This window comes from Oreochromis niloticus, linkage group LG4 (assembly GCF_001858045.2).
Source record: "Oreochromis niloticus isolate F11D_XX linkage group LG4, O_niloticus_UMD_NMBU, whole genome shotgun sequence".
NCBI lineage: Eukaryota > Metazoa > Chordata > Actinopteri > Cichliformes > Cichlidae > Oreochromis > Oreochromis niloticus.
In genome coordinates, this window is record NC_031969.2 from 14,752,843 (window position 1) to 14,779,078 (window position 26,236).

General features: G+C 36.3%; 3 protein-coding genes, 1 long non-coding RNA gene and 1 gene segment (V, D, J or C); 4 read left to right on the top strand and 1 right to left on the bottom strand.

The window, feature by feature from the left end:
* Nucleotides 1-26,236, top strand: part of LOC100709195 (uncharacterized) — a 1,346,887-nt gene that overhangs the window by 198,543 nt on the left and 1,122,108 nt on the right. The gene's annotated exons all lie outside the window — the stretch shown is intronic.
* LOC112846698 (uncharacterized) overlaps nucleotides 1-26,236 on the bottom strand; it is a 961,229-nt gene that overhangs the window by 31,789 nt on the left and 903,204 nt on the right. The gene's annotated exons all lie outside the window — the stretch shown is intronic.
* The window catches only part of LOC102076453 (Ig heavy chain Mem5), a 900,359-nt gene continuing 874,966 nt past the window's right edge, over nucleotides 844-26,236 (top strand). The window contains exons 1-2 of the mRNA XM_025906588.1: nucleotides 844-936; nucleotides 1,020-1,322. Coding sequence (XP_025762373.1) covers nucleotides 894-936; nucleotides 1,020-1,322 — 346 coding nt within the window. The 5' untranslated portion in view covers nucleotides 844-893. The remainder of the gene's footprint in view (nucleotides 937-1,019; nucleotides 1,323-26,236) is intronic.
* Nucleotides 8,859-26,236, top strand: part of LOC106096470 (immunoglobulin mu heavy chain) — a 1,110,954-nt gene continuing 1,093,576 nt past the window's right edge. For all 4 annotated transcript variants that reach the window (XM_025906581.1, XM_025906582.1, XM_025906583.1 and 1 more), the window contains exons 1-2: nucleotides 8,859-8,916; nucleotides 9,005-9,298. In XM_025906581.1, coding sequence (XP_025762366.1) covers nucleotides 8,874-8,916; nucleotides 9,005-9,298 — 337 coding nt within the window. In that variant the 5' untranslated portion in view covers nucleotides 8,859-8,873. The remainder of the gene's footprint in view (nucleotides 8,917-9,004; nucleotides 9,299-26,236) is intronic.
* Nucleotides 16,612-17,145, top strand: LOC112846676 (Ig heavy chain V region 914-like). The segment is given in 2 exon segments: nucleotides 16,612-16,736; nucleotides 16,818-17,145. Coding segments are annotated over 2 exon segments (390 nt in total).

The window sequence follows — 26,236 nt, forward strand, 5'->3', positions numbered from 1 at the left end:
GCTAACATGGAGTGACAGAACTCCTCACATTCTCACATCCACACACAAAATGATACTTGGCAAGTGGCAGAGGCTGGGGATCATGCTATGCTATTATATTGGTTACAGTCAAATAGTCTAGGATTGTGACTAAACAGCTCACATTTAAACTAACCATCAGAACCTGCACTTATAACTTGAAGCCACCAAAGGAGGAGCTCTAAGACCATGCATTATTTTAAGACAGCAATGCAGTCTTTGCATGTACTGTATCAAGCATAAATTTGGAAATCTGTCATTTGTACCAACTTGGCAAAAGGTAAGGAACCTACAATATCAGAAAGAAACACCAACAATCATGTGACCCCCTATGAGAAAGCACTTGAGAATGTCGTGCACTGGAAGACATTGTCTTCAAAAATGACTACAAGATTCCTCACAGTATTACTATTGCTGGATGTAGGAAACATCTGGATAGACACAGAGTAAGATTTGCAGAACTAAGTCCACTGAACTTGGTATTGACTGATTTTAGAAGTAGCTTAGTAGTGACCATCCAGGGCGTTATGTCTTCAGTTTAACTAGTTGTTTTGCATTATCTAGCTTGATGGATAAATGGATCTGGGAGGAATCTGCATAACAATGAATAACAATAGTGTGCAGTATTGCCAAAGAGAAGGGGAAGCGTACAGTATATAATGTAAATAGTATTGGTCTGAACACAGAACGTTGTAATCTCTTCTTGTGAGATGAAGGATGCTAGAGTACTATGATCTGATGAAACGTAGTTTCCTGACTGAATGTAAGTCATATTCAAATCATCCATCCTGTTTCTCACCTTATAAGAAAGTGAAATGCGTCTGTGCGTCAGTGAGAGAACAGAAGAGCTCACATCAGTTTCTTTAACATCAGCCATGCTGTCTGTGACTCTGATGCTGCTGCTGCTAGTTGGATCCTGTGAGGAGAATAATAATAAACTCAAGTGAAATGCAGAACATTCAGATGAATAATGGAAATAATGTTTATTTCTTTGTCTACAGGTGTGTACAGTATTGATCTCATCCAGTCAGACTCAGCGGTTGTGCAGCCTGGACAGTCGGTAACCATCACCTGTCAGGTCTCTGGTTATTCTTTGACTGATCGCAACTATGCGACAGGTTGGATCAGACAGAGTGAAGGAAAAACTCTGGAGTGGATTTTGCATCGGTGGGGTAACGGTGACATGGCTCAAAACAATGCTCTGAAGAACAAGTTACTCCACCACACGTACACTTCTAATTCATCTGTAACACTAACAGGAGTAAATTTGCAGCCTGAGGACACAGCTGTTTATTATTGTGTGCGTAGCCCACAGTGACACAACCCACCCAGAGCCCTGCACAAATACCTCAAAATAATGAGAACCGCAAATTATACATCCGATCAATGTAAGATAATTCATTCCTCTTTCCTCCCTAATTAAAAAAAAACAAACAAACAAACATTTTTTACAGGTTAGCAAACGGAACGCATTTCTTTAAGTTTAGTAGTTAAAAAGGGGGCTGTAGGGTTTTTGTAGGGTTAAACAGTTAGATCAAATCACCCTTTCTTGTACTATACCTTGTTTTGACCAACAATTTGTCCCACATAAAATTCACCCACAATAAATTCTGAAGATATTCTCCAATGAATCAAAGAAGGAAGACTGCTTCAGGCAGATAATTATTATTTTTTTAATTATAGACATGTTTTTTTTAACCTGATTGCTAGTTTCATGAGGCAAAGGGTTCTTACAGGTTACTCTAGCCTTAAAAAAATAAATCCTTTTGGCCTATTTTTCAAAATTTTACCTGAGAGCTGCTGATAATGGGTGTTGCTGAAGGAGGAGTGTTTGTGCAAACCTTCAGATGGAGCCGACATCTGGATGACTGAAATGCAGTTTGAGCTGACTCCTCCCTGGCTCAGTCTATGCTCTGTTTGCCCACTGCGTGATACCATCAACAGAAGCTAAACAAAAAGCCCTGAAAGCCTTTGTAACATAAATACACCAGAGGAGGAGCCCTCAGACCACTAATAATTTGAAGAGCACATCAGTCAAATTATTAGGTCTTCTTGTTTACTGTACAATAACTGTTGATGTGGAAATAATATAAAAAAGATACATTATTATAGTGGTGATAGTCACATATGGTTTTATAACTCATTCATTTGTTGAAAAAAGGGGGTTTTCCATCCTAAATGCAGATATTTAACTAAATGATAGAATATAAGTGATTTATTTTAGTCATTTACTTTCACCTGTAATTAGGTGACAAACTATGGTTTGTCAGATTATTATAATTATGTTATCATTATTATATAATAATGGATGGATGAAAGCATTTGAAAAAAATCTGTTCCAAAGCATGCAGATGTTGCACCCTCAGAGTGTCATGATGCAGCTTTTGTTTTTATCCTCTGGTCAAAATTCTTTGGTAAGATGGAAATAATGTCAAAATTTAAAAAATTCAAAATTCAAGTGGCTGATGGGATTTTTCAAATTAATGGCTCCAGATTTCACTTAATGACACCCAGAGAGAAACCATTCAAGCGCAGATAAACACCCATAGCTTTTGATGTGTGAGGTGACATAGGCAATGGAGATAACCACTGCACACTCATTTTGTTTTTTGTTCCTGGCCCTTATGTTGTTACAATGTAAATAAAATAATAGGTTCTCACATCATGAATAATTCTAGTACACATGTAGACAGCTTTTCTTTTCCGTAGGAGGAGTCAGTGTAAAACTTTCTGATCTCACCTCTACTTATTTGACTGCTTGGAGCAGTGTGCACACAGTTTGACATGATGGACTGCATGACAGGGCTGCTGCTTTTAACTCTCTGCTGGGCAGGTGAAGAGTTTGATCGTACTTTGATAAAGTTTTCTTTGTGTTATCGACATATTTCATATTCCTTTTTCTTGTTTGTAGGTGTTGACGGACAGACTTTGACAGAATCTGAACCAGTCATTAAAAGGCCTGGAGAATCTCACACATTGACATGTACAGCCTCTGGATTCACATTCAGAGACTACCCTATGGCTTGGGTCAGACAGGCTCCTGGAAAAGGGCTGGAGTGGGTTGCTTATTTCAGTGGTGGCAGTGGTAGCACTAAATACTACTCTCAGTCAGTCCAAGGTCGGTTTACAATCTCCAGAGACAATAACAAGCAGCAGGTGTATCTAGAGATGAACAGCCTGAAGACTGAAGATTCTGCTGTTTATTATTGTGCTCGAAAGCCACAGTGACTGAAATCATTTTAGAAGCTGTACAAAATCCTACTGTACTCATTTTTGAGCTCATTCTAAATATAGAAATATATGAATATTCTGTTTCTATCTATCTATCTATCTATCTATCTATCTATCTATCTATCTATCTATCTATCTATCTATCTATCGATCCTCAGAGTTGGCAACACAACATCTGACTTTAGTACTTCATCTGTGGGTTTAATTTAACTTTAACTTTAAATTTGACTATTTAACAGTTATCAGTTATTAGATCAAATGAAAATTGCACTTATAATTTACATTTACATGATCTACTCTTCTTTGTCAGTTTTGTTGACTTGTTTCATGAATATGACGTGTATTATGAATTGGGGTATAATTGTAACTTCTCTTTCATATAGGGCGTGGATCCTGTGCTAAAGGAGATAACAAGGGAAGAACTGATGCATCTTTTCTGATTTGGGGAATTTGAACAACTCCTATTATAGCTGCCATGCAGCTACTTTTTTTCTTCACTCTGTTAAGAATGTGCTTAAGCAAAATGGATTATTTGACAAATCAGATAATCAGTCACACACCAACTCTTCACACTTACAACCAATTTAGAATCACAAAGTAGCCAAAAGCACATTTTTGGACTGTTGAAAAAGAGTCAGAGTACCTGGAGAGAACTGACAAAGTCAAAGGCAAAACTTACAAACTCCACAAAGAAAGGTTCCAGTCAGCCAGCAGGTTTCACCCGGGAAACATTTTGTGAGGTTACAGTGGCAGCAAACACAGTCAACATTTAGGGATTTACTTAGCTGGATGATTGAGCATGCATCAAGACATATGAAGCTTTGTTTACTGATGAACAAAAAAGGCCTGTAGTTCTTTTCTTCTCAACAAGAAGAATTGTTGTTATGTGTCGCTTCAAGATTTGCTTAAAGATATTTGATTCGATTCTTTTTTATTCTTATTAAGAAACATCAAATCTAAAATGTGCTTTGTCATTGCAAAAGTTAAATTGCATAACTATATATATACATACATATATATATATATATATATATATATATATATATGTATAACTATATATAAATGACAAATGACACATCCTAGTTCTTAAAAATAGGTTTTTACTTGTTGTTACACATGGTTACAGTTCCTCAGCAATTTTGCTGCTTAAAGTGTCCCTACATCTTTTTCTTCACACAGCTGCAAGACCTAAAAACATGTTTTTTAATGCAAAACTATATGCACCAACAAAAGGGCACCAAAGCAACAGGTTGCATTGTAACCCTAACTGTATAGAAATAGACAATCAAATGCTTATAAAAACTAACACAGTGCAAAGTTTGACATAAAAGAGAGGTGCACGCCACTGATGTTGCCAAGACAAAAACAAAATCTTCATTTTCTTAATCCACATGTTATTATTGTTGGAAATTATCTTTATTTTGGCTTTTTTCCAAGTATGTCCAGGATTGTTCTCATTCAGTCAAAGTAATATTTGTACAGCCTGGACAGTCTAAAATAAGTCTAACCACAACTGGGTGAAGAGATGATGTTGCACTTGTTCTGTACTTTTGTATTTTAGAGGTTTATTGGCAAAAAACAACTTCTGGCTCTGTCTGGAAACTATCCTAAAAAAGTATAATGTTGAGTGAACCACAAATCTTTTTTTTCTGTTAAAGAGGAGGAGTCCATGCAAAACTGATATCTACAATATCCTCATATTGGTGTAAAGCAAAGGTCAGGATCTCAATCTAACATACACACTGCAAACTGGACAAAACTGACTTTTACCATGACCAGATCTGCATATTTTCTTGTTTCTCTCATTGTGTTTTCTACTTTGGCTGGTAAGGATATATAAATCTGTTGGACAAACAAATGTAGATGTAAAACTAAAACTAATCAGTTGTTGACATTTGTGTAGGTACTGAGGGCCAAACACTGACTGAGTCTGAACCAGTGGTTAAAAGGCCTGGAGACTCCCACAGACTGACCTGCACATACTCAGGGTTTGGTGGTGACATTTATGCTGACTGGATCAGGCAACCTCCTGGAAAAGGACTGGAATGGATTGCTCATATTGAATCTAGCAGTAGCTCCTACTACTCTCAGTCATTCAGAGGCCGATTTACCATCTCCAGAGACAACAGCAGAAAGCAGGTGTATCTGCAGATGAACAGCTTGATGACTGAGGATTCTGCTGTTTATTACTGTGTTCAAGAGGCACAGGGACACACGATGATGCAATGCCGTACAAAAACTTTACGTGTCAGATTCAGATATTTTCAGAGATACAGAGTCATTATTAGTTATTTGTCTCTGGTAACATGAATGATCATTAGCAAATGAAGCTAACATATTGCCACACACAGTTTTAGTTCCTCAAAGCTATTTTCCTTCAGTGTCAAGTTAATCCTTTGTTTTCACACATCTGCAGAGACTGAAAACATCAAGGGTATTTTATGTAAACCAGCAACAACAAAATATTAGTTTATGTAGAACTCAGTCTTGGATGCTAGCAGTGTTAACATTTGCACAAATTCGTAGTTTAAGTAACAAAAAAGAAAAAGAAAAAAGAACGCTTTAGTTTCAAGTTAGTTCAGCTTAGTTAAGTTTCAAATATGTTGTTTTTAGTTCAGTTTATTATCCCCAGTGAAAACTTCACATTATATTTAGACAACACCCTTTGTTTCCATGGGGGCCTATTATAATTTTTATTGCAATTCAGATTTTAAAAAACATCTTCCATTAAACATATTATTTGCTAATACACACGAAATTAGGAGTTTATGTCAATGTATGTCAATACAGTAAACAACACTAAATAAATGAGAAGTGAACCTGCCTACTATTTGGGTTCACAGTATGTAAACTTTCTCATAAACCATGTTTTCTATAGTTTTGCTGCTGCTTTTTACACCTGGATCCTGTGAGTCACAGTCATCATTCTTTTGCAGTATAAACTGTGAACAAAAAAGCTTTTTGCAACAGATGTGAAGTGTGAACAGCCTGTCACTGACAGCCACTCTGACTTTGACAGCATCAGGGCATCACCTGTCTATTACCCTTTATTGGGCAGCTTCCAGCATGATATTCACTATATTTCATAACCTGCAACCATGAGATGAAGAGACCTGCAATCTTTTATGACAGACATCTGTTTTTTTATTATATAAACAACAGCAAATCATTGCCAGTTGTACTCTGCAACATAAAATCTTTACTGTGTACAATGTAAAACATTTAACATTTCTAGTAGTTAAAAATTTCAGTTCACATCTTTGTTCAAAGTGATGAAAATCTACAAAGTAGCCTTTTCCTTTATACATCAGTATTTCAAGAAGCATCAGAGCTAAAGTACTTACTTACCAAATTATTGTCACATATTTAACTACAAAAAGCTATCCACTCCAGATTTCTAGTTCCTCTGTCTCTGACATGAAGAAAAATGCCAGAACTTTTGAAATGCCACTGTGTTTGCAGATTCATTGTCACTGGTGCAGATTGAATGATTTTAAATTTACGCTTATAAACACAAAAGAAATACTGAGTAGTGGCATGACTGATGAAAATGTGATTTCTGTCACAGGTGTGTACAGTCAATCAGTATGACTCTTGTGTCTACTGTGTGTTATTGTGTATTACTGTACTTTAGAGAAAGTAAGACCATAAAAATACATCATATTTTAATATTTTTTAATATTTGACATAACAAACAACTGCAGGTGTCAGTAAAACATGTAAACTGGAAACAAAGGAAAACATGACACGCATGTAAATATGACAAAATGAACATGAGTGCAGCTGCTGTTGTAGTTTCTGACTTCCTTTTCTTAAAACTATAAATAAGTTGTTTTACTTGCAACAGTAAAGGAGATTTATTTTATTCAAAACTGATTTTATTTAGCATCCGTAAATATATATTATACTGTACATTAGACACATGCTATGACAAAACCAAGAATTTCTAGAACAGGCATTTGTTTAAACATTCAGTTATGAAGTAACATGATAATTTATTTATTTGTGTATTTTTTTTTCTCTTTTCAGCTTTCTGTCAAGTCCCTTTCAGGTTTTCCAGTCTGTTCACCTATATGGAAAAGATATATATACATCTTATAAAGTTTGTATCTGTCTTGTGTGAAACTTGTATGAAAAGCATATAAGAGTGAAAACAGATATAAGATCCCTTGAAAAATTATATAAATGACACTTGTATGTTTTGGATACTTACTAAAACAATATATGAAAGTAATGAGAAAGTGGCCACTTTCATGAGTAAATCATATAAGCCTTATATGATTCACTATATGAAGCAAGCTAAAGCTGATGCAAGTCTTTTAGTTTTTCCTATTTCTTTTCCATGTGGGCACCAATGCTATTGTTGCTACCTGAGCTCTGTTCTGATGATGATATGCAGCATATTTATTGCTTTAGTACAGTAAACAACTGATCCTTGTATGTAAATAGGTTAGTATGACAGTACAAGTTTGAGTGAATCAAAAATGTGTTTCACTGATGAAGAGGAGAGGAGGAGTGTATGCAAAACAGAACATGTCAGGGAGAGAGGGCCATGCATCTATTCAGATAAACACTGACACAAAGACAACACCTTTGACAATGATCACTGACGCCATAAACTTTCACAGTACTACAGAACATATGTCAAACATTAAATGCCTGCTAACACTATATTTATACTCACATTAAATATATTCTGCACACTATAACAAGTAAAGCATCTATATGTCCATATTACAAGTAGCTACTGTAGGTGAGGCAGTGTTTGACACAAAATAATCATATTTATTATTTAGCTAATGTGTCATTAGCATAAAAATTGGATTTACACACTGATACTGTATTTATGTGACTATAACATATTTGTTAAATATCTGTATTGCTATGTTAACATGTCTTCAACACCTTTTCTCACATGGAAATGAAATTAAGCACAATGTGGCAGGACTATGCTAGCTGTTTGTGCAATGATTCACACTGGTGCCGCCCTGCATCCTACTCAGAGGACCACTAAAGCTGCCCCAACTGCCTTGTACAAGCTTCACCCATGGAAACCATAATTAACCTACTAAAATATTACAGTTACTGATGAAAATGGATGAAACAATAGTAGACCCAAACAATAAAAATTGCATTAATTGGCTGATTTTACTGTGGATCCCATTCTACAAATACTGAAAGACAAAAGCCCGGATGAAGTCATTACATTAATGTGCAGAAAAACATAAGTACAGGAGAAATATTAATAGATCAAGAATTAAATTATATAATTTAAAATGTAAATACACTGCGTATTTCTGTACGTGAGGAATAACTAAGTCCGTTTTTCTCAAAAAATCTGTGGTACAGGGATGTGTTATGAGAAAAAAAGTCATTCGACTTTCAATTTCTTTTCAGGGGCAAAATGTAAATAAGTAATAAATTCAAATAAATGTAAGGTAAATTTGATCTCCTTGCAAGTTTATCTGACACTATTACTACATATTTACTGACTTCAGTTATAACTGGTACCCCTGCCTAATGTGTTTGACTCTATGCAAACTCGGTGTCCTTCCTTTCTACTTGCCATAAAAACTCTCACACTTTGGGGTGACGATAGCAGAACATCATCCTCAACATCAACCATGTTTTCTGTAGCTCTGCTGCTGCTGTTGGCAGCTGGATCACGTGAGTCTCTCTGGAATTGCCATAATCACAAGTTTATCTTTAACAGCTTTACTCGATCATCTGTTAAAAAACTGTTTTCTATTTACAGGTGTAAAGTGTGAGCAGTTGACACAGCCAAAGTCTGAAACTGTGCAGCCAGGCCAACGTCTGACCATCACCTGTCAGGTCACTTATTCTCTAAGCACCTCCTGGACAGGCTGGATCAGGCAGCCTGCAGGGAAAGGACTGGAGTGGATTGGTTCCAGATATACAGGAGAAGCAGCTTACAAAGATTCACTAAAGAACAAGTTCAGTATTGATTTAGACACTTCAAGCAAAACAGTGACGCTAATTGGACAGAATATGCAGCCTGACGACACTGGCATGTATTACTGTGCCAAAGATGCACAATAACACAAACCAGCAGTGGACCTGAACAAAAACCCCTCAGAGCCTGATCACTTACATGAAGCTGCCAGAGGAGGAGCCCTCAGACCACAAATGACTGGACAACAGATTAAAATGTGAAGGAACAAATAAAATTTGTAAAAATGCTTTGGTCCAACTTGTTGTAAAGAAAACAAACCTTTATCCATTTGTTTTATTTTAAACCAATTTAGCTTTAATGTGTCATGTCATTCAATTCAATTCAAATTGTTGGGAAATCAGGTTTATGAGAAGCTGAACAAAATCTCCAGACACACTCAAATATATTGTCAGTATTGAATATTGTACATTTTTTGTCTCTTGTGACATTTCAGTGAAAGGTGTTTTTTTCAGAAATAATTCCTTCTACAACTTTGTACACCTTAGCATAAAGGCTCAATGAAAATATTTTACAACCACCTAAAGGTGGCAGAAAATTGAACATGAACTGATGCGAAGGCCTGAAATACATGTAAACATGTACACACTATAAAAGGAGCGTTGTTGTTGTTGTGGTTTCTGACTTTGTGTTTCAGTCGGTCACAATACTTTTTTACAGCAGTAAATTTCTGAATGTTAAAAAAGGAAAGCTGTAGGTAAATGTCAGTAATAAATAATAAAAACAGTATTTGGGGGCAACAAAAGAAAGATTTAAAACACATAAAACCATATTTATAGTCACATTTTAAGATGGCATGGCAAACCTCTTAATAAACAGTTGGTTACATTGTTTATTGACACAACTCTAGGAAATGTATAACTTTTCAGGTACATTACCTGGCATCTCAACGGCTACATAATGAGAAGTTGCTGAGCTTTTTATTTACTTTAAATTTGCAGAATTTTACTGGAAAAAAATACTTCTGAAAGTTTTTCTAAAGGATACACTGAAAGTATAACACTACATGAATTGTCAGTTGCATTAATTATAAAAAAAAAAACAATTTCCATGACAATGTGACTTTTTTAATATTTTATTTGTTGTTTGACCGGAGACTGCAGATGGAAATTAGCTAGGAGCTAAATGTTGTATAACACATCTCTTATCTCAGGAGATGTTTTTGTTCATGGTTCATGGCAAAAGAATTAATTTATCAGTCACAGTTTTTAACCTGCAAATCTCTTCTCTGAAAATACGAAAGGACAGGTGCAGGGCCATCCCTGCTGATAGCGCATGGAACAACTTTGAGCAGAAAAAGTTAAGAAAATGTAGTTTAATATTCAGTTTCATTGTGGGCGGGCTGTGAAAGTGTGAATACAATTAAACAAATATTAGGCAAAGTTATCATGAAAAGTTTTTGATATAGAACAGTCACCCTTCTGTTGGCTACACTTAGTGCTTCGTGTGGTTTATTCTATGCAAACTCAGTGAGCTTCCTCACTACTCAGCCATAAAAACCTTCTCATATTTTTTGGTTGGAGATACCAGAAATCTCATCATAAACCATGTTGTCTGTAGCTCTGCTATTGTTAGCAGTTGGATCATGTAAGTTTCTCTGGATTTATCATACATGGTTTGCATTTGTCATAGTAACCAATTTATCTGTAACTGCACAATTTAAAATATGCTTCTCTCTTTACAGATGTAAAGTGTGAACAGCTGACACAGTCAGGCCCTGTGACTTTGCAGCCAGATCAACGTCTGACTATCAATTGTCAGGTTACTTATTCTATAAGCACTTACTGGACAGTTTGGATCAGACAGCCTGCAGGGAAAGGACTGGAGTGGGTTGGAGGGTCGGGTGTTGGACATAGCACACTCTACAAAGATTCATTAAAGAACAAGTTCAGTATCAGCCTAGACTCTTCCAGCAAGACAGTGACTCTAAATGGACAGAATCTGCAGCCTGAAGACACTGCTGTGTATTACTGTGCCAGGAAACCACAATAACACAAACCAGCTGTAGACCTGAACAAAAACCCCAAAGTCCTTAAATACATACTGTATCTAAAAAGTATTCATAGTGCTTCACTTGTTTTGTCATTTTGTCACGTTGTAGCCTTATTCCAAAATGGACTAAATTCATTTTTCACCTCAAAATTCTTTGACAAAGTGAATCCTCTCTGGATAAACTGTATGTATAACAACAAGAGGACAATTAGTTCTATTGATGCAACTAATTTTAATCACAGTGTCAATTTAAAGTATGACTGAGTAATACAATTAAAGAAATGGTAGGCAAAGTTGATATCCTGGCAAGTTTATCAGGTAACATAATTGGTAACTTATAAGCTATATCTTTCTTCCTTGTCATTTTTGTGCTTAAATTGGATTTTGCTGAATATTGTTTTTTGTGGGGATGAGGTTTTCAGGGAATGGCAGGATGAAAGAAGCTGCAGAGTGGCATATAAGACAGCACCTCTGCTTGCTGGTGCCAACTCTGAGTTGTCACATTTTTTTTTATCTACAAAGCCCACATTGTTTTTCGGACAGCACTCACACAGCCAGCATTTTAAGGATAATATGTGAGAAATGTCTCCTTAGAATAGAATAGCCCTTTATTGTCATTGTTCATGTACAATGAATTTACTATCCTATTATGTTCTTAAATCTCTGTAAAGACGTCTCAGCAATGCAACGACTGCCACAGGATTAAGTGCAAAAAACTAATGCCAGGACAATTAGCAGCAAATTGCATGTCACAAATGTTAGTAAATCAGTTTGGGCACCTGATTCTTTTCTCATCCCTGCATTTTGCATTTTGAGACAGGAACCCCCAGAAATGCATATGCAACAGGATCAGTCACTGTTCATATGTCCACATTTTAAGATAATGTGACAAACCTGTCATCAAATAGTTGCTTAGTTTGGCAGAGGTACAATGTTTGCTTTTCATGCACTTTGCTACTTTTTATTCAGTTTATCTTAACATGTTTCTATGATACAGTGATGTGAAAAACTGTTTGCCATCTTACTGATTTCCTTTTTTTGTTTGTATGTTTATCACACTTAAATATTTTAAATCATCAAATAAATGTCAATATGAGACAAAGACAACAGAAGTAAACATAAAATGCAGTTTCTAAACGAAAGTGTTTATTATTAAGGGAAAAAAATCCAAACTTACGTGGTCCTGTGTAAAAAAAATGATTGCTTCCTAAACCCAATAACTGGTTGGGCCCTTAGTAGCAACAATGGCAATCAAGTGTTTGTGATAACTGGCAATGAGTCTTTTACCAGTTTCTTGGATGTTGTTTTGTAGTCTTTTGTGACATCTTAGATGATAATTTCACTATTGGGGTAATTTTGCTCAGCCAGCCACTCCTGGGAAGATTCACCACTGTTCCATGTTTTTGCCATTTGTGGATAATAGATCTCACTGTGGTTTGTTTGAGTGCCACACTTTAGAAATGGCTTTATAACCTTATAACTTTTTCCAGACTGAGAACTCTTAATTACTTTGTTTTTCTTTGTTCCTGAATTTCCTTGGATTGCAGCATGATGTCTGGCCTTTGAGGATTTTTTGGTCTAGTCCACTTTGTCAGAGAGGGCCTTTTTAAGTGATTTCAGGGGACAGGTGTGGCAGTAATCAGGCCTGTGTGTGGCTAGAGACATTAAACACTTTCCAAACATGTGATAAACCAAAGGTCATTTACATAACACCTTCATAAGCATATTCATTTAGAAACTGCATTTTGTGTTTACTTGTGCTATCTCTGTCTGATATTGAAATTTGTTTAAGTGTGACAAACATACAAAAACATAGGTAATCAGATAGAGGCAAATGAGTGAAATGTATACAAAGTATTTTCTGTACATTTTTCATCATTTTTAAATCTGGGTCTGGCATCAAACTAAAATTGTTAATCATAATATGACCTTTAGTACTTCTATGCTTTAGGGCTTTCTGGCTGATCCAAAGATGAGACCAATCTAGAATTGAACTTCAACTATGTTTTCAAAGACACTATATTAATTAGCTTATTATTGTTACTGCTGAATGAGTACTCTGGTATAGTGAAGACTGTAACATGAATGCTATGAGAGAAAGCAAAAATAATATCAAATCTGTGTAAAAACTGGTAATTGTTATGGCAAACATGCATTATTAAAAAAGTGATATTGTCATCATTTTTATTTAATATGCAGAGGTTTGGAGGAGAGATTAATTCTTCAGGCAAAATGTGTGTTCATAAAACAGTCTTGCTAGCATTTGAAAAATTGTGAAAACAGTCAAACATTTCCTTCAGTTATCACTTTCCTGTGAGGTGGAGTCAATGCAAAGCATCTTCCACTACTACTTAACCCTCTTTGGAGAGAATAACAGACACCGTTGTGTACTTCTATAGCACTATGATGGATTTCAAGGCAGGACTGCTGCTTTTAGCTGTTTGCTGGGCAGGCAAGGTTTTTCCCTGAGCTTAAATTGACATTGACATGAAGTTTTGAAGAATAAGTCATTTGATTTTTTTCTAATGTCTTGACAGGTGTTGATGGTCAGACTCTGACAGAATCTGAACCAGTGATTAAAAGGCCTGGAGAATCCCACAGACTGACCTGTACAGCATCTGGATTCACATTCAGCAGCTACAGGATGGTTTGGGTCAGAGAGGCTCCTGGAAAAGGGCTGGAGTGGATCGCTTTTATACACACAGGCAGTTCTCATATCTATTACTCCCAGTCAGTCCAGGGTAGATTCACCATCTCCAGACATGACTCCAGCAGTAAACTTTTTCTACAAATGAACAGTTTGAAAACTGAGGACACAGCAGTTTATTACTGTGCCCGGTGTGACACAGTGACAGCCAGTAATAGGAGACTCATACAAAAACTACTTCCCTGATTCACCAGTACCCCTAGTAACATACAGTAGTCTCATAGTGGTTGCCTTGAGATGCTAAATTTATTCATTTATCTGTGGATGAAAATTCTCAAAACAGGCTAAACTACAATGATTACGTCTTTATTTGTGATTATTTAGGTACTATCATGGAGAACATAAACTACTTTTGCAAAAAGCAACAAAGTGACAGCTAAAACTTGCATCAAACCAGCAAAACATTGCACAGGTCTTGCAATGATTTTTGCTCCTTTTTATTTGTTTTTTGACATAGTTTTAGGTTCAAGGAATAGATATGTACATATAAGAATATATATACACTTATATGAGCCCACCAGAGGAAGAGCCAATAATGGTTTGAAGGAAAATCCGAAAAGAAAAATTTCAAAGCAGAGCTTTAACTCATTTAGACCCCAGTGTAGCATTTCTGAAAGAGACTTAATTAGTCACTGTCTGCAGCTCACATTAATAGGAATATAAAGCAACAATTGAATGCTGTGATCTGCCACAGTGTTGATGACTCTTGATACACTCAGGAAAAGGTGATATTTTTTTCCTTTCCTTATCTTCTTCCTGTGAGGTGTCCATACAAACTAGAGGCAGCTCCAACTGCTACCTAATGACAGATAACAGACAACTTTGGGTGCCATATTGTATGATGGATTACAAGACAGGACTGCTGCTTTTAGCTGTTTGCAGGTCTGGTCAGGCTTTTCCCTGATCTTGATTTGCCAAGGCTCACATGTTGAGAATAGCTGACCTCATGTTTTTTAAAATGTCTTGCAAGATCTTGAACATCAGATTCAGAGAATCTGAAGCAGTGATTAAAAGGCTCTGGGTTCACATTAAACTAGATCAGACAGGCTCCTGAAAAAGGACTGGAGTGGATTGCTTATATCAGCATTTACAGTTCTCCTATCTCTCACTCCCAGTCAAACCTGGGTAGATTTACCATCTCCAGAGATGACTCCAGTAGTAAAGTGTATCTATAATTAAGAGTTTGAAGACTAACGACACAGCAGTTTATTACTCTGCTCGATGAGACACAGTAATAAAGTTTTTGCAAGTAATTCATGCAAAAACTATTCCCTTATACTCTTCCTTGTCCTGATATGTTGTCCTGATAAGCTCATTTATTATGTATGTATGAAAATTCACAAAACAATATAAATTACCACAACTACTTTTTACACAAGGGCACTATCTGTGTAAACATAGGCTACTTTTGAAAAACACTACACAGTGACCACAAAATCTTGCACAAGCCAGCAAAACACTGCACCGGTGTTAGAAGTGCAAACAAGTTTTGGTAAAGGTTGATTTTTCTTTTTATATTACATACAAACCACCATTCAAATATCCAGATGGAACACATTACAAACTAACTTTTAAAAAATGGATTTGATTTGATCCTCCGGGCTCTGGACCTGCGGCTCGGTCCTCCTTGGGCTCTCGCACTCTGGGGCCTCTGGATATCTGGAGCCTGGATCTCCTCCATGCCTGCTTCATGCCCTGGGGGGATGGGGGGCTATGGCTCCCCACACTCTCTAGCAGATTGTTACATGGAGAAACCTTTTGAATATAAGTGCACTGATCCACACAGGTGTGCACATGGGTGCACAAACTACACCTTTCTTGGCTGCTACCTCAAAGCACATTGTGTGCTGTCGGTCCTGCGTGCAGCACAACAACATTCAATATTTAGTATTTACTGTTATTTACACTTAGCTATGATGGTGTGTTTATAATGCTGCTCTCTTTTTTTGCTTGTTTTCTCTTTTTTTTCTCTCAACAGGTGATCCGGGAGATTGTTTTTTCTTTTTAAGTGCCGTTTCTCACTGTCCCTCTTCCCCTCTGTTTTTCTTTTTCCTCATCTTTCTTCCTCCCTTTCCTATCCCCCAGCCATGTGTGTCCCATCTGTAACAACTGAAAATAACAATAAAATAAAATAAAATAAAATAAAATAAAATAAATAATAATAACAACAAAGGTCGATCAAATGGACCAATACGGCAAAGCAACGATGATCCACTTGGTAATGTAAATCCGTTGGGTATCTTTGTTGGCCTTCAGACAACAATTTTGACGGCTAAAGAATCAAATGGGACAGGCGGGGGGGAAAAAAGGAGAAAAAGAAGAAGAAAACAGGTTCTGTTATGTGTAATAGTTGTGCTAAAAGTTTTGCAAAGTGTGTTATAATATTGCAACAATTGAGATACTAGGCGCACTCAGAAGAAACTGTAATGACCTCAAATTTCTAAATATTAAACTTTTTGTCTTTTCAACACAGTGTCAAAGGTCAGTATGGGACAAAGCAAAATGTTTCACTTAGTCAGATTATATATTCAGTGCTATAATTGTTGTTGAAGAGACATTAAAAATGTTGCTAATTTTTAAGGTTCTGAAAACATTTTAAGACATTTGCTTACACCGAGCATTCATTCTAGTTTCACCATGAAAAGAGTTCACGCGGAACCAGTCTGGTTGTACAATGTGAGGAGGAGTCAATGCAAAATTTATCTTCAGCCTCTACTTATCTGACTGCAAGGAGGATGACAGAGAGAGCAGATGTCACACAGTTTAACATGATGGACTACAAGAGAGGACTGCTGTTTTTAACTATCTGCTGGGGAGGTAAAGCTAAATGACGTTTAATTATCAATAAAATGCTGCAAAATGAAAGAAACTGACTATCATTTGGTTGTTATTTAATAGTTCATGCCCAGACTGTGACACAATCTGAACCAGTTGTTAAAAAACCTGGAGAGTCTCACAGACTCACCTGTACAGCCTCTGGACTCTCATTTAGTAGCAACTGGATGGCCTGGATCAGACAGGCTAATGGGAAAGGACTGGAGTGGATTGCAACTGAGGCTAATGGTGGCACCAACTACTACTCTCAGTCAGTACAAGGCAGGTTTACTGTCTCCAGAGACAACAGCAGAGAACAGCTGTTTCTGCAGATGAACAGCCTGAAGACTGAAGATTCTGCTGTTTATTATTGTGCCCGAGAGCCACAGTGACTGGAATCAGTGAAGCAGCTGAACAAAATCCTCGAGTGGACCTCAGATATATGTTTTAAATCCCTGTTAAGAAAACAATAATAAAATTATTATTTCATTATAATAATTAAATTATTGTTTTCATATTTATATTTTTTGGAACAACTTCTTTGCTTTTGCAAGTGTCATTACCTTCATGTACATCTATTAAAGAGATGGACTTTGATGATTTATAAGATTTTCTTGTGGTCTATGTAAAATATATATATATATTGGCCTGTTGCTTTTAAAGTTGGTACCTGATTCTTACACATAACAACAATAATCAACAATAAACATAAATTCTGTTTATATTTAATGCTAAACCAGCAGATAGATTGATGAAATAACTCAAAGCACTTTTTCTTTAACAGGCTTTAAATTTCTCGCTGCCACGTTAAATATTTAAAACTGCTTATTGTCGTTGAACTTGTGCGCATACTTTGAGAATTATTCCACACACAGCTTACTAAATAAGAACAAAAAGTCCAAAGACGACACAGACGACACGACAACGAACAAAGGGAGACAGAGGACTTGAATACACGCATGAGGTGATCAGGGGAAGTGGAGACACACAAGGACACAGCTGACTAGAATGAGACATAATGACAAAGGGGAGAGTAAAACTAAACATAAGGAACCAAGAACACAAGACTCTTTCAAAATAAAGCAGAGAAACATCTGGACATGACATGAGCAACATGAAAACACAGACAGAAAAGAGACAGACAGAAAATACATGATGCAGAAGACTGAGACAGACTCATAACTAACTCATAACAGACATGAAAGGACCTAAAGTATACTGCAACTCAAGGCAATAATAATGATACTAAGACTTAGTATAATTTTATAAATAATCCAAAAATACAAAATAACTCATTAACCCTTAACTTAAGAATAGCACATGAATAGAACACAATGTAAACATAAGAAAACAATACAAAAATAATACAAAACGCTGGATCAGAGACCCAGCCCCTGACAGAAGCGGCGTTCCTCTCACACATTATGCAAATGTGGTGAAGACTGCTGACCTCAGACAACACTCAGCTAAATCGCATGCACGCTCTAAATATTGACTAATACTTTTTCAGCTTTACAGGTCTCTTACTAAACTTGGTTGACATCTTAACTCCCTACTGGACTACAGCATAACACTTCTGCTTATCATGTAAGGAAAGTGGCTGTATCAGTGTGAGCTGAACTAACAGAAAATAAATCTAAAGATTAAGAGTATAAATTGAATAGATCAGAAACAAAAGATCAAGTAGAATTAAAACAGCATTATTGTGTTCATCATCTAAACATAAAATATTATAAATGTTAGTGCTTTCTACTTAATGACAATCAGCAAGTCTTCACAGTGTTGCATCAGGGTGTGCTGTGCACCACTGCATTACTGACTTCTGATTACAATCTAAACATGTGTATGATTAGAAATAATAATGTGACAATGAATAGTGATGGTGACAAAAAAGAAGGAAAATCAGTTTGTGAAATAAAACAACAACAACACACACATAGATGAACACGTAATGGTGAGAGAGGAGAAGGAGGCGTCAGTGTAGCCACTAAAGCTGGTGGGTTTAAATGTCCCACCAGTGAAAAACTCAGACGTCCGACCTCTACTTATCCGAGTGAAGAGATGATCATGGTGAGCATTGGATTTAGTTTTCATAATGGACTGCAGAACAAGGCTGTTGCTTTTAACTTTCTACTGGGCAGGTTACAATTTACAGTGAAAGGTCTCTTTATTTATTTATTTTAAATGGTTTTGAGCTAAAAAAATTTTTTTTCTTTTTTAGTAGCTGATGGGTGGATTATCATTTATTGTTAAAATGTTGACAAATCAAATTTTTGTTCTGTTTTTACAGTTCATGGTCAGAGTCTGACATAGTCTGAACCAGTTGTTAAAAAACCTGGAGTCTGATTTAATTTGTGAAATATTTTTTTACTTTTCACTTTTTTTACATTTTGAAAATTGGAAAAAGAAGAAGAAAGTACTCAACAGCAATAGAACAAAGTCAACATCCATCGTATGTGTCCAGGCCTTTCTCTTTTTTTGTCTTTTCCACCCTTGGTTTCTCAACAACTCCATACAGTTTATTACAGTTTGATTACAGCCAGAAACCACCTGTTTCTCAGGACTCAGAAGCCTTCATCCGAGGAAAGTTGTCTGCCTCGTCCTATTGTAGAGTCCCCACAATATTGTCGGCAGGAGACACTGTGGAAGAGGCACACTGGAGACTAATCTGATGATCCCATGAAATTTCATGGGAAATCAATGCAGGTCATTTCTGACCCACTTATGGAAGTTTGGGGTAGTAATACAAAAACTACAATTTTGCAAAATGTACAAATGGAAAGATATCTATTTGAGGAATAGGTTGATTGTGAAATGATCACAACTTTTATTAATTAGATATTGCGAGTAAACAACCTCACCTGGTCATTTTTAACCCACTCGTGCATCTAAGCAAGTTCAGCATTTCCACAAACTGTTTCAGCAACACAGTGACTTTAGCTGGACAGAATGTGCAGGCTGAAGTCACAGTTATGTATTACTGTGCCAGAGACCCATACTGACACAAAACATCAGGAGATGTTTTGGACAAAGTCACCAGAGGAGGAGTCCAAAGACCACAAATTCTTTCATGACCGTTTCATTGATAAATGGAATAGCAGTTTATTTAGCAATTAAAACACACAATTCTGCAAGGTTTACAAAGACTAGTCTACAGACAAAGTAACAGATACATGATTAAACAAACAATCTTCTCCTTTTCAAAATCTCCCAGAAAGTATGCCCAGAAAGGTTTTAACTTGGTGTTTATTTTTAGATTCCTTATACATTTGTCCACTGGAATCTCCAGTGGTGATGTGACTGGAGGGTCCAACTACAAGTGAGTAAATATAATCATTTCCAGTGGAAGACCCCATCAATTAAAGCTTAAACCAGCCACAGAAGTCAGACCATGAGTATGCTAATAAGTTTTGCACAAACTCACAGAGTTGCACTTCATGAATTTGTGCCACAGAGTGACTCTGTTAACAGGTTCTATGACTTAATGAGGTCTGAACAAACATGACTTATAAACAGAGGTGGGAAGAAACAGAAATACTTTGCTAGTGTATTTAAGCAAAATTTTCAGGTATATGTAATTTACTTGTATTTATTTATTTATTTATTTTTGACTGATTTTAATTTTACTCTCTAAATTAAGAAAGAAATATCTACTTTCTACTTCTTACATTTTCAAAACAAAGTGTTATCTGATGCAGTTGAGGGACATTTTATTTTATATCACTGCAGCCCTTCAAACATCAAACTAATCTGACCCTAAATAGAGGGAACAATATTGTAACACATGAAAGTTAATCCTTGTGGTGTATCCACAAAGAATACAGCACACAAGCACATCAAGAAAAGACACAAAAGCATATACAGTGGTGTGAAAAAGTGTTTGCCCCCTTCCTGATTTCTTATTTTTTGCATGTTTGTGAAGATGTTTATGATTAAGGGGAAAAGACTCCAAACTTACATCGCTCTTTAACCTAATAACTGGTTGGGCCACCCTTAGCAGCAACAACTGCAAACAAGCGTTCGCAATAACTAGTAAAGCTATTTTTAAACTATATTTAAAGGTATGGACTGCTTTGACAAAATGAAAATTAAAAGTATACGGGTAAATCCAATATAAGATCTTTACATGGTGTGATGTTAGGTTTTTGCATGTTGTGAAACATCCAGCAAAAAAAAGATCAATATATTACTGAGCATATCACATATTCTCAATAAATTATTAAAAATGAAGCATATACACTTCTGTTATATCCTTGTATTCCAATATAAAGTAAATTTTGCTAATCACAAAGTCACAACATTCTGTTTGTCTCTTATATATCAACCAAACATTTTGTTAAACCCAAAAATGTTGTTTCAAATAAACCTAATTTAAACTAGCCTATATTGTTTTTTCACTCTTTCATTATTAATACTTTTCTCATAGTGTCTGAATGTTATTCACAGTCCGGTTGCAAATCTCTGAGAGGAGGAGTTCATGCAAAAACACTGAGAGCTTCTTCATCTTCATATCTGCCTGCAGGGATGATGACAGAGAACAGTGGACTCATCTCAACATGATGGACTGTAGGACAGGACTGCTGTTTTTAACTCTCTGCTTGGCAGGTTAAGAGTTATTGTTTTTGTTTTTTGTTTTTTGTTTTTTGATGGTCTAAATATTTTGTTACATGCTTTAAAGTTGTGCAAGTCATTCATTTTCTCATTATTTTGTAGGTGTTAACGGTCAGAGTCTGACAGAATCTGAACCAGCGGTTAAACAACCTGGAGAGTCTCACAGATTGACCTGTACAACATCTGGAATCTCATTCAGCAGCTACCAGATGGTCTGGATCAGACAGGCTCCTGGAAAAGGACTGGAGTGGATTGCAACTGATGCAGGTGGTAGTAGCAAATACTACTCTCAGTCAGTACAAGGCCGGTTTACTGTCTCCAGAGACAACAGCAGAGAGCAGCTGTATCTGCAGATGAACAGCCTGAAGACTGAAGATTCTGCTGTTTATTATTGTGCTCGAAACCCACAGTGACAGAAGTGGCTGAGCAGCTGTACAAAATCCTACTGCTTATTACATCCATTCATATATAATGGTCCATTCAGTTGTAATTATTCCTATTCTTACAAAAAAATTAGGGTGTAATTATCTTCACTGAAGAGCACAAATTTTCTATCATGGCATATGCTAAATTACTTAGAGACTGTGTATTTTAAATACAAAATTGTTCCTGTAGAGGGAGCTCTATGCAAACTTTTGCGCCCTTATAAACACATCATCATCAATATTTGTCACATAGCATCTTGGAAACTGTGTTTTGAACCACGCAAATATTTTGACTTTAAACTGCTGTAAATTATGGCACATATTATTTTGTCAAGTTTATTATTTATTGTTTGTTTCCATGGCATGAAAATTATGTATTCTTTAAAATACTGAAGACAAATGTGGTGAGTGACAATGACTACTTTCTGTTTGTCCTTTTTAGAGGAGTTTGGAGTGAGATCAAACTGGGGCAGTCTCCCTCTGTTCTGAAATGACCAGGAGAGAGAGTGAAGATATCATGTGTTGTATCTGGTTATATTCTGGCAGACTACAATATTCACTGGATACCAGAGAGACCAGGAGGAGCTTTCGGCGGGGTAGATGAACACAGGTTTAAACTCTGCTACCTCTGGCAATTCAATGTCGTTTCGTCATGACTGAAGAAGACTCCAGCAGCAGACAGTACCTTGAGATCAAGTGTCTGACAGCAGAAGATTCTGCTGTTTATTCCTGTGCTTGATCAAACAATAACAGACAACAGAGGAGCAGCTATACAAAACCTTTAAGTAACCATGCGACCTTGTGTCTTTTCTATTTCTTTCTGCATATACATGTCCCCATATGTAATTTTACTATAGAGAGATGAGAAAATTCATTATTCTGGAACCAAAGGTCTCAAATTTGGACTCATCAAACTAAAGCACAGATTTCCACTGGTCTAATTTCCATTCCTTGTGTTTCTTTTGCCCAAACAAATCTCTTCTGCTTGTTGCTTTTCCTTAGAGTTGGTTTCTTAGCAGCAATTTGACCATAAAGGCCCGATTCATTCAGTCTAGTCTGAACAGTTGATGTAGAGATGTGTCTGCTGCTGGAACTCTGTGTGACATTTATCTGGACTGTAATCTGAGGTGCCGTTAACTTGCGATTTCTGAGGCTGGTGACTCGGACGAATTTACCCTCAGCAGCAGAGGTGACTCTTGGTCTTCCTTTCCTGGTTTTTGCAACTGCACTTGGTGATACATTCAAAGTTCTAGCAATTTTCTGGACTGACTGACCTTCAGTTCTTAAAGTAATGATGGACTGTTGTTTTTCTTTACTTAGCTGATTGGTTCTTGCCATAATATTTCCAGTTGTTTCACACTTTTCTGTTCACTACATAATTCCATATGTGTTCATTCACAGTTTTGATGCCTTCAGTGAAAATCTACAATGTAAATAGTCATGAAAATAAAGTAAAAGCAATAAATGAGAACGTGTGTACAAACCTTCGACTGGTATATTCAAGTTTCATTCTATATACTCAAGGTCTGAGTTTTCAAAAAAAAAATAATTAAAAATATGTACATTATTTAAAATAAATGTATGTAAAAAAATGTGTGTGTTCATATCTTATAATGCTGAACACTAAAATGATCTTACCATTTGAACAATCACAGCAAGTTCAAAACAATTACATTTATAAACTTCAGGTCAAAGGAAATTTGTGAGTCCTCAGCTTCAAGAAAAGCTACATTCACTGTAGTTCTGTTACTAGTAAAAAGCTTTCACATTGCTACATGCAAACAAAATATTAACAAAGTCAATAAAGCAGACAAACAAACACCATTGAGGTCACTGGGAACTATTGAGTCAATGTGTGCCAAACTACCTACAACTGCACATGAAAGATCTGGTGAAAGCAGCACAGCAGGTTGTAGGGATTTAATCTATGTGCAAGTCAGCTCAGAAGTACACCACACATCCTGATCACTCTTTCTCCAGAGCACAGCTGGTTGATAACTCTGCCTTCTTCAGCAATGCTCTACTGCCAAAACACTGATTCCAATTACTATAATGGACTTTACACACACACACTGCATTATAAATAGGTCTGTGACACGTACACAAGCCCTCATCCACAAAGTATGAAAATTTTCACAAGACCATTATCATTAAAACACAGGAATATAAATTGTTAGATTCTATATTTTTAATAATATTTCTATTTTACATTTATTGCATCACAGTGTAAAAATAGCAAATAATCTCCTAAATCTAATAGAATCAGATATTGTACATAGTAATGAAATATTTACAGTGAGTGGCTACATTAAAAAATAAACCACTTGTAGCCTGGAGAGTTCCATAGATTGATCTGCACAGCCAGTGGATTCACATTCAGCAGCCATGCTATGCTCTGGGTCAGACAAGCTCCTGGAAAGGGACTGGAGTGGATTGCCCTCATAGAGACTTCAACTTTTAGATACTCTGCCTATTACTCCCAGTCAGTCCAGGGTAGATTCACCATCTCCAGAAATGACTCCAGCAGTAAACTCTATCTACAGATGAACAGTTTGAAGACTGAAGACACAGCAGTTTATTACTGTGCCCGACACAGTGAGACACAGTAACAGGAATGCCATACAAAAACCACTTCCTCTATTTACCACCACTAGGGAATGAGCTGCTGATGGTAAATAAATGGTTAACTGTTTCAGGTATGACACTGGATAAACTAGCTCTCAAACTTACATGCCAGCTACCTGATAAAGACACTACATCCTGATCTCTCTCTGTCCAAAGCACAACTGTCTGGCAGATGATTCTGGATGAAATAAATCAGCACTTATAGATTAAGGAAAATGGCTTCTTTCACAGAGCTGTTGCCTTCATCAGATGTCTCCCTCAAACTCTGACTTCAAACTATAAGGGACTATACACACCCTCACTAAAACTGCCTTAGTATGATTTTTTTTAGTAAGATTAGTAAGATTTTTATATTCTGTATTTATTTAATATTTCAATTTTTTATTTATTTCACTGAGAGAAAACAAAATATAATAGCATCTCAGTATAGTGATATAAAAGGATATTCTGACATAGACAATATTATTACACTATAATTAAATAATTAGAATGAATAAGTATATCGTAAAATACACTTTAAGAGGTAGCCTAATTTATGCAGCCTGTTCATGTGAGCTAATTTAACTTTTGTGGTTGTAACACAAGAATCTCAGAAAAACAACCAAATTAAAGGTCTGTGAGGAGGAGTCAATGCAAAATGCAACTTTCTGCATGTTACTTGTTCTGACAGGTGTTGATGGTCAGACTCTGACACAATCTGAACCAGTAGTTAAAAGACCTGGAGAATCTCACAGATTGACCTGTACAGGTTCTGGATTCACATTCAGTGACTACTGGATGCAGTGGGTCAGACAGGCTCCTGGAAAAGCACTGGAGTGGGTTGCTTATATCAGTGGTAACAGTGCCTATATCCATTATTCTCAGTCAGTTCAAGGCCGGTTCACCATCTCCAGAGACAACACCAGACAGCAGGTGTATTTGCAGATGAACAGCCTGAAGACTGAAGATTCTGCTGTTTATTATTGTGCTCGAGAACCAAAGCCACAGTGACTGCTGTGGGCTGAGCAGCTGTATAAAATCCTGCCATGATTCTTTTTTATTGTATAAGTGGATCTCAAGGAAGTGCTACGTGCTTATGTTTATTTCAAAATCAGAATATCTTTATTGCCATTGTACTAATACTTAGTGCAATACTTTACAGTCGCCTCATTCACAGTATTGCACTTGTCCCTTTAATTCTTATTCCCAGTAAAGTCTGCAAAGGACATAGATCATCACTTAGTTACACATTGTTTAATCCTCAAAGATGACAATCAAGAAACTATAACCTTAAATACATCCATCATTAGTTATTATAAAAGTGTTAAAAATACCCTAAATGTTATTCATTTAGCCCGAAATTGTATGATTTTTATTATAGTGACTCAAAATGCACAAAAAAGAAAATACTTTAAAATTGTATTCTCTTTTACAGGTGCTGCAATTTGTTTTGTAAACTGTGCCTGTCCAAGGTCAAATTTAATCAGTATCTATTGAAATAGAGGTTAGAGCTGTTGGTGTATGTTAGACTAAAGAACATGGTTGTTTTAGGAAATCTGTGAAACTGTACATGCTGTTTTTGTGTCTGTATGGGGCAGTGGTGACAGTAATCACATCACATTTGCTCAGCTTCTTTGAAGAAACTCAAAACAGTGAAATAGTAAAACAGCATAAAAACCACACACATGAATGGTTTGCAAGTACATTGAGCAATGCATACCATCCAGTGAGCCTTTATACTCTGTGTTGTATATTTGCATAACCAGAAACAGAACTAGAAATGAACAGTCATAGGGACCAGTGATTCTGCCAGTACATGTTATGGATGTTGAAGCAGTAATAACAAAATGTTTATTTGTTGAA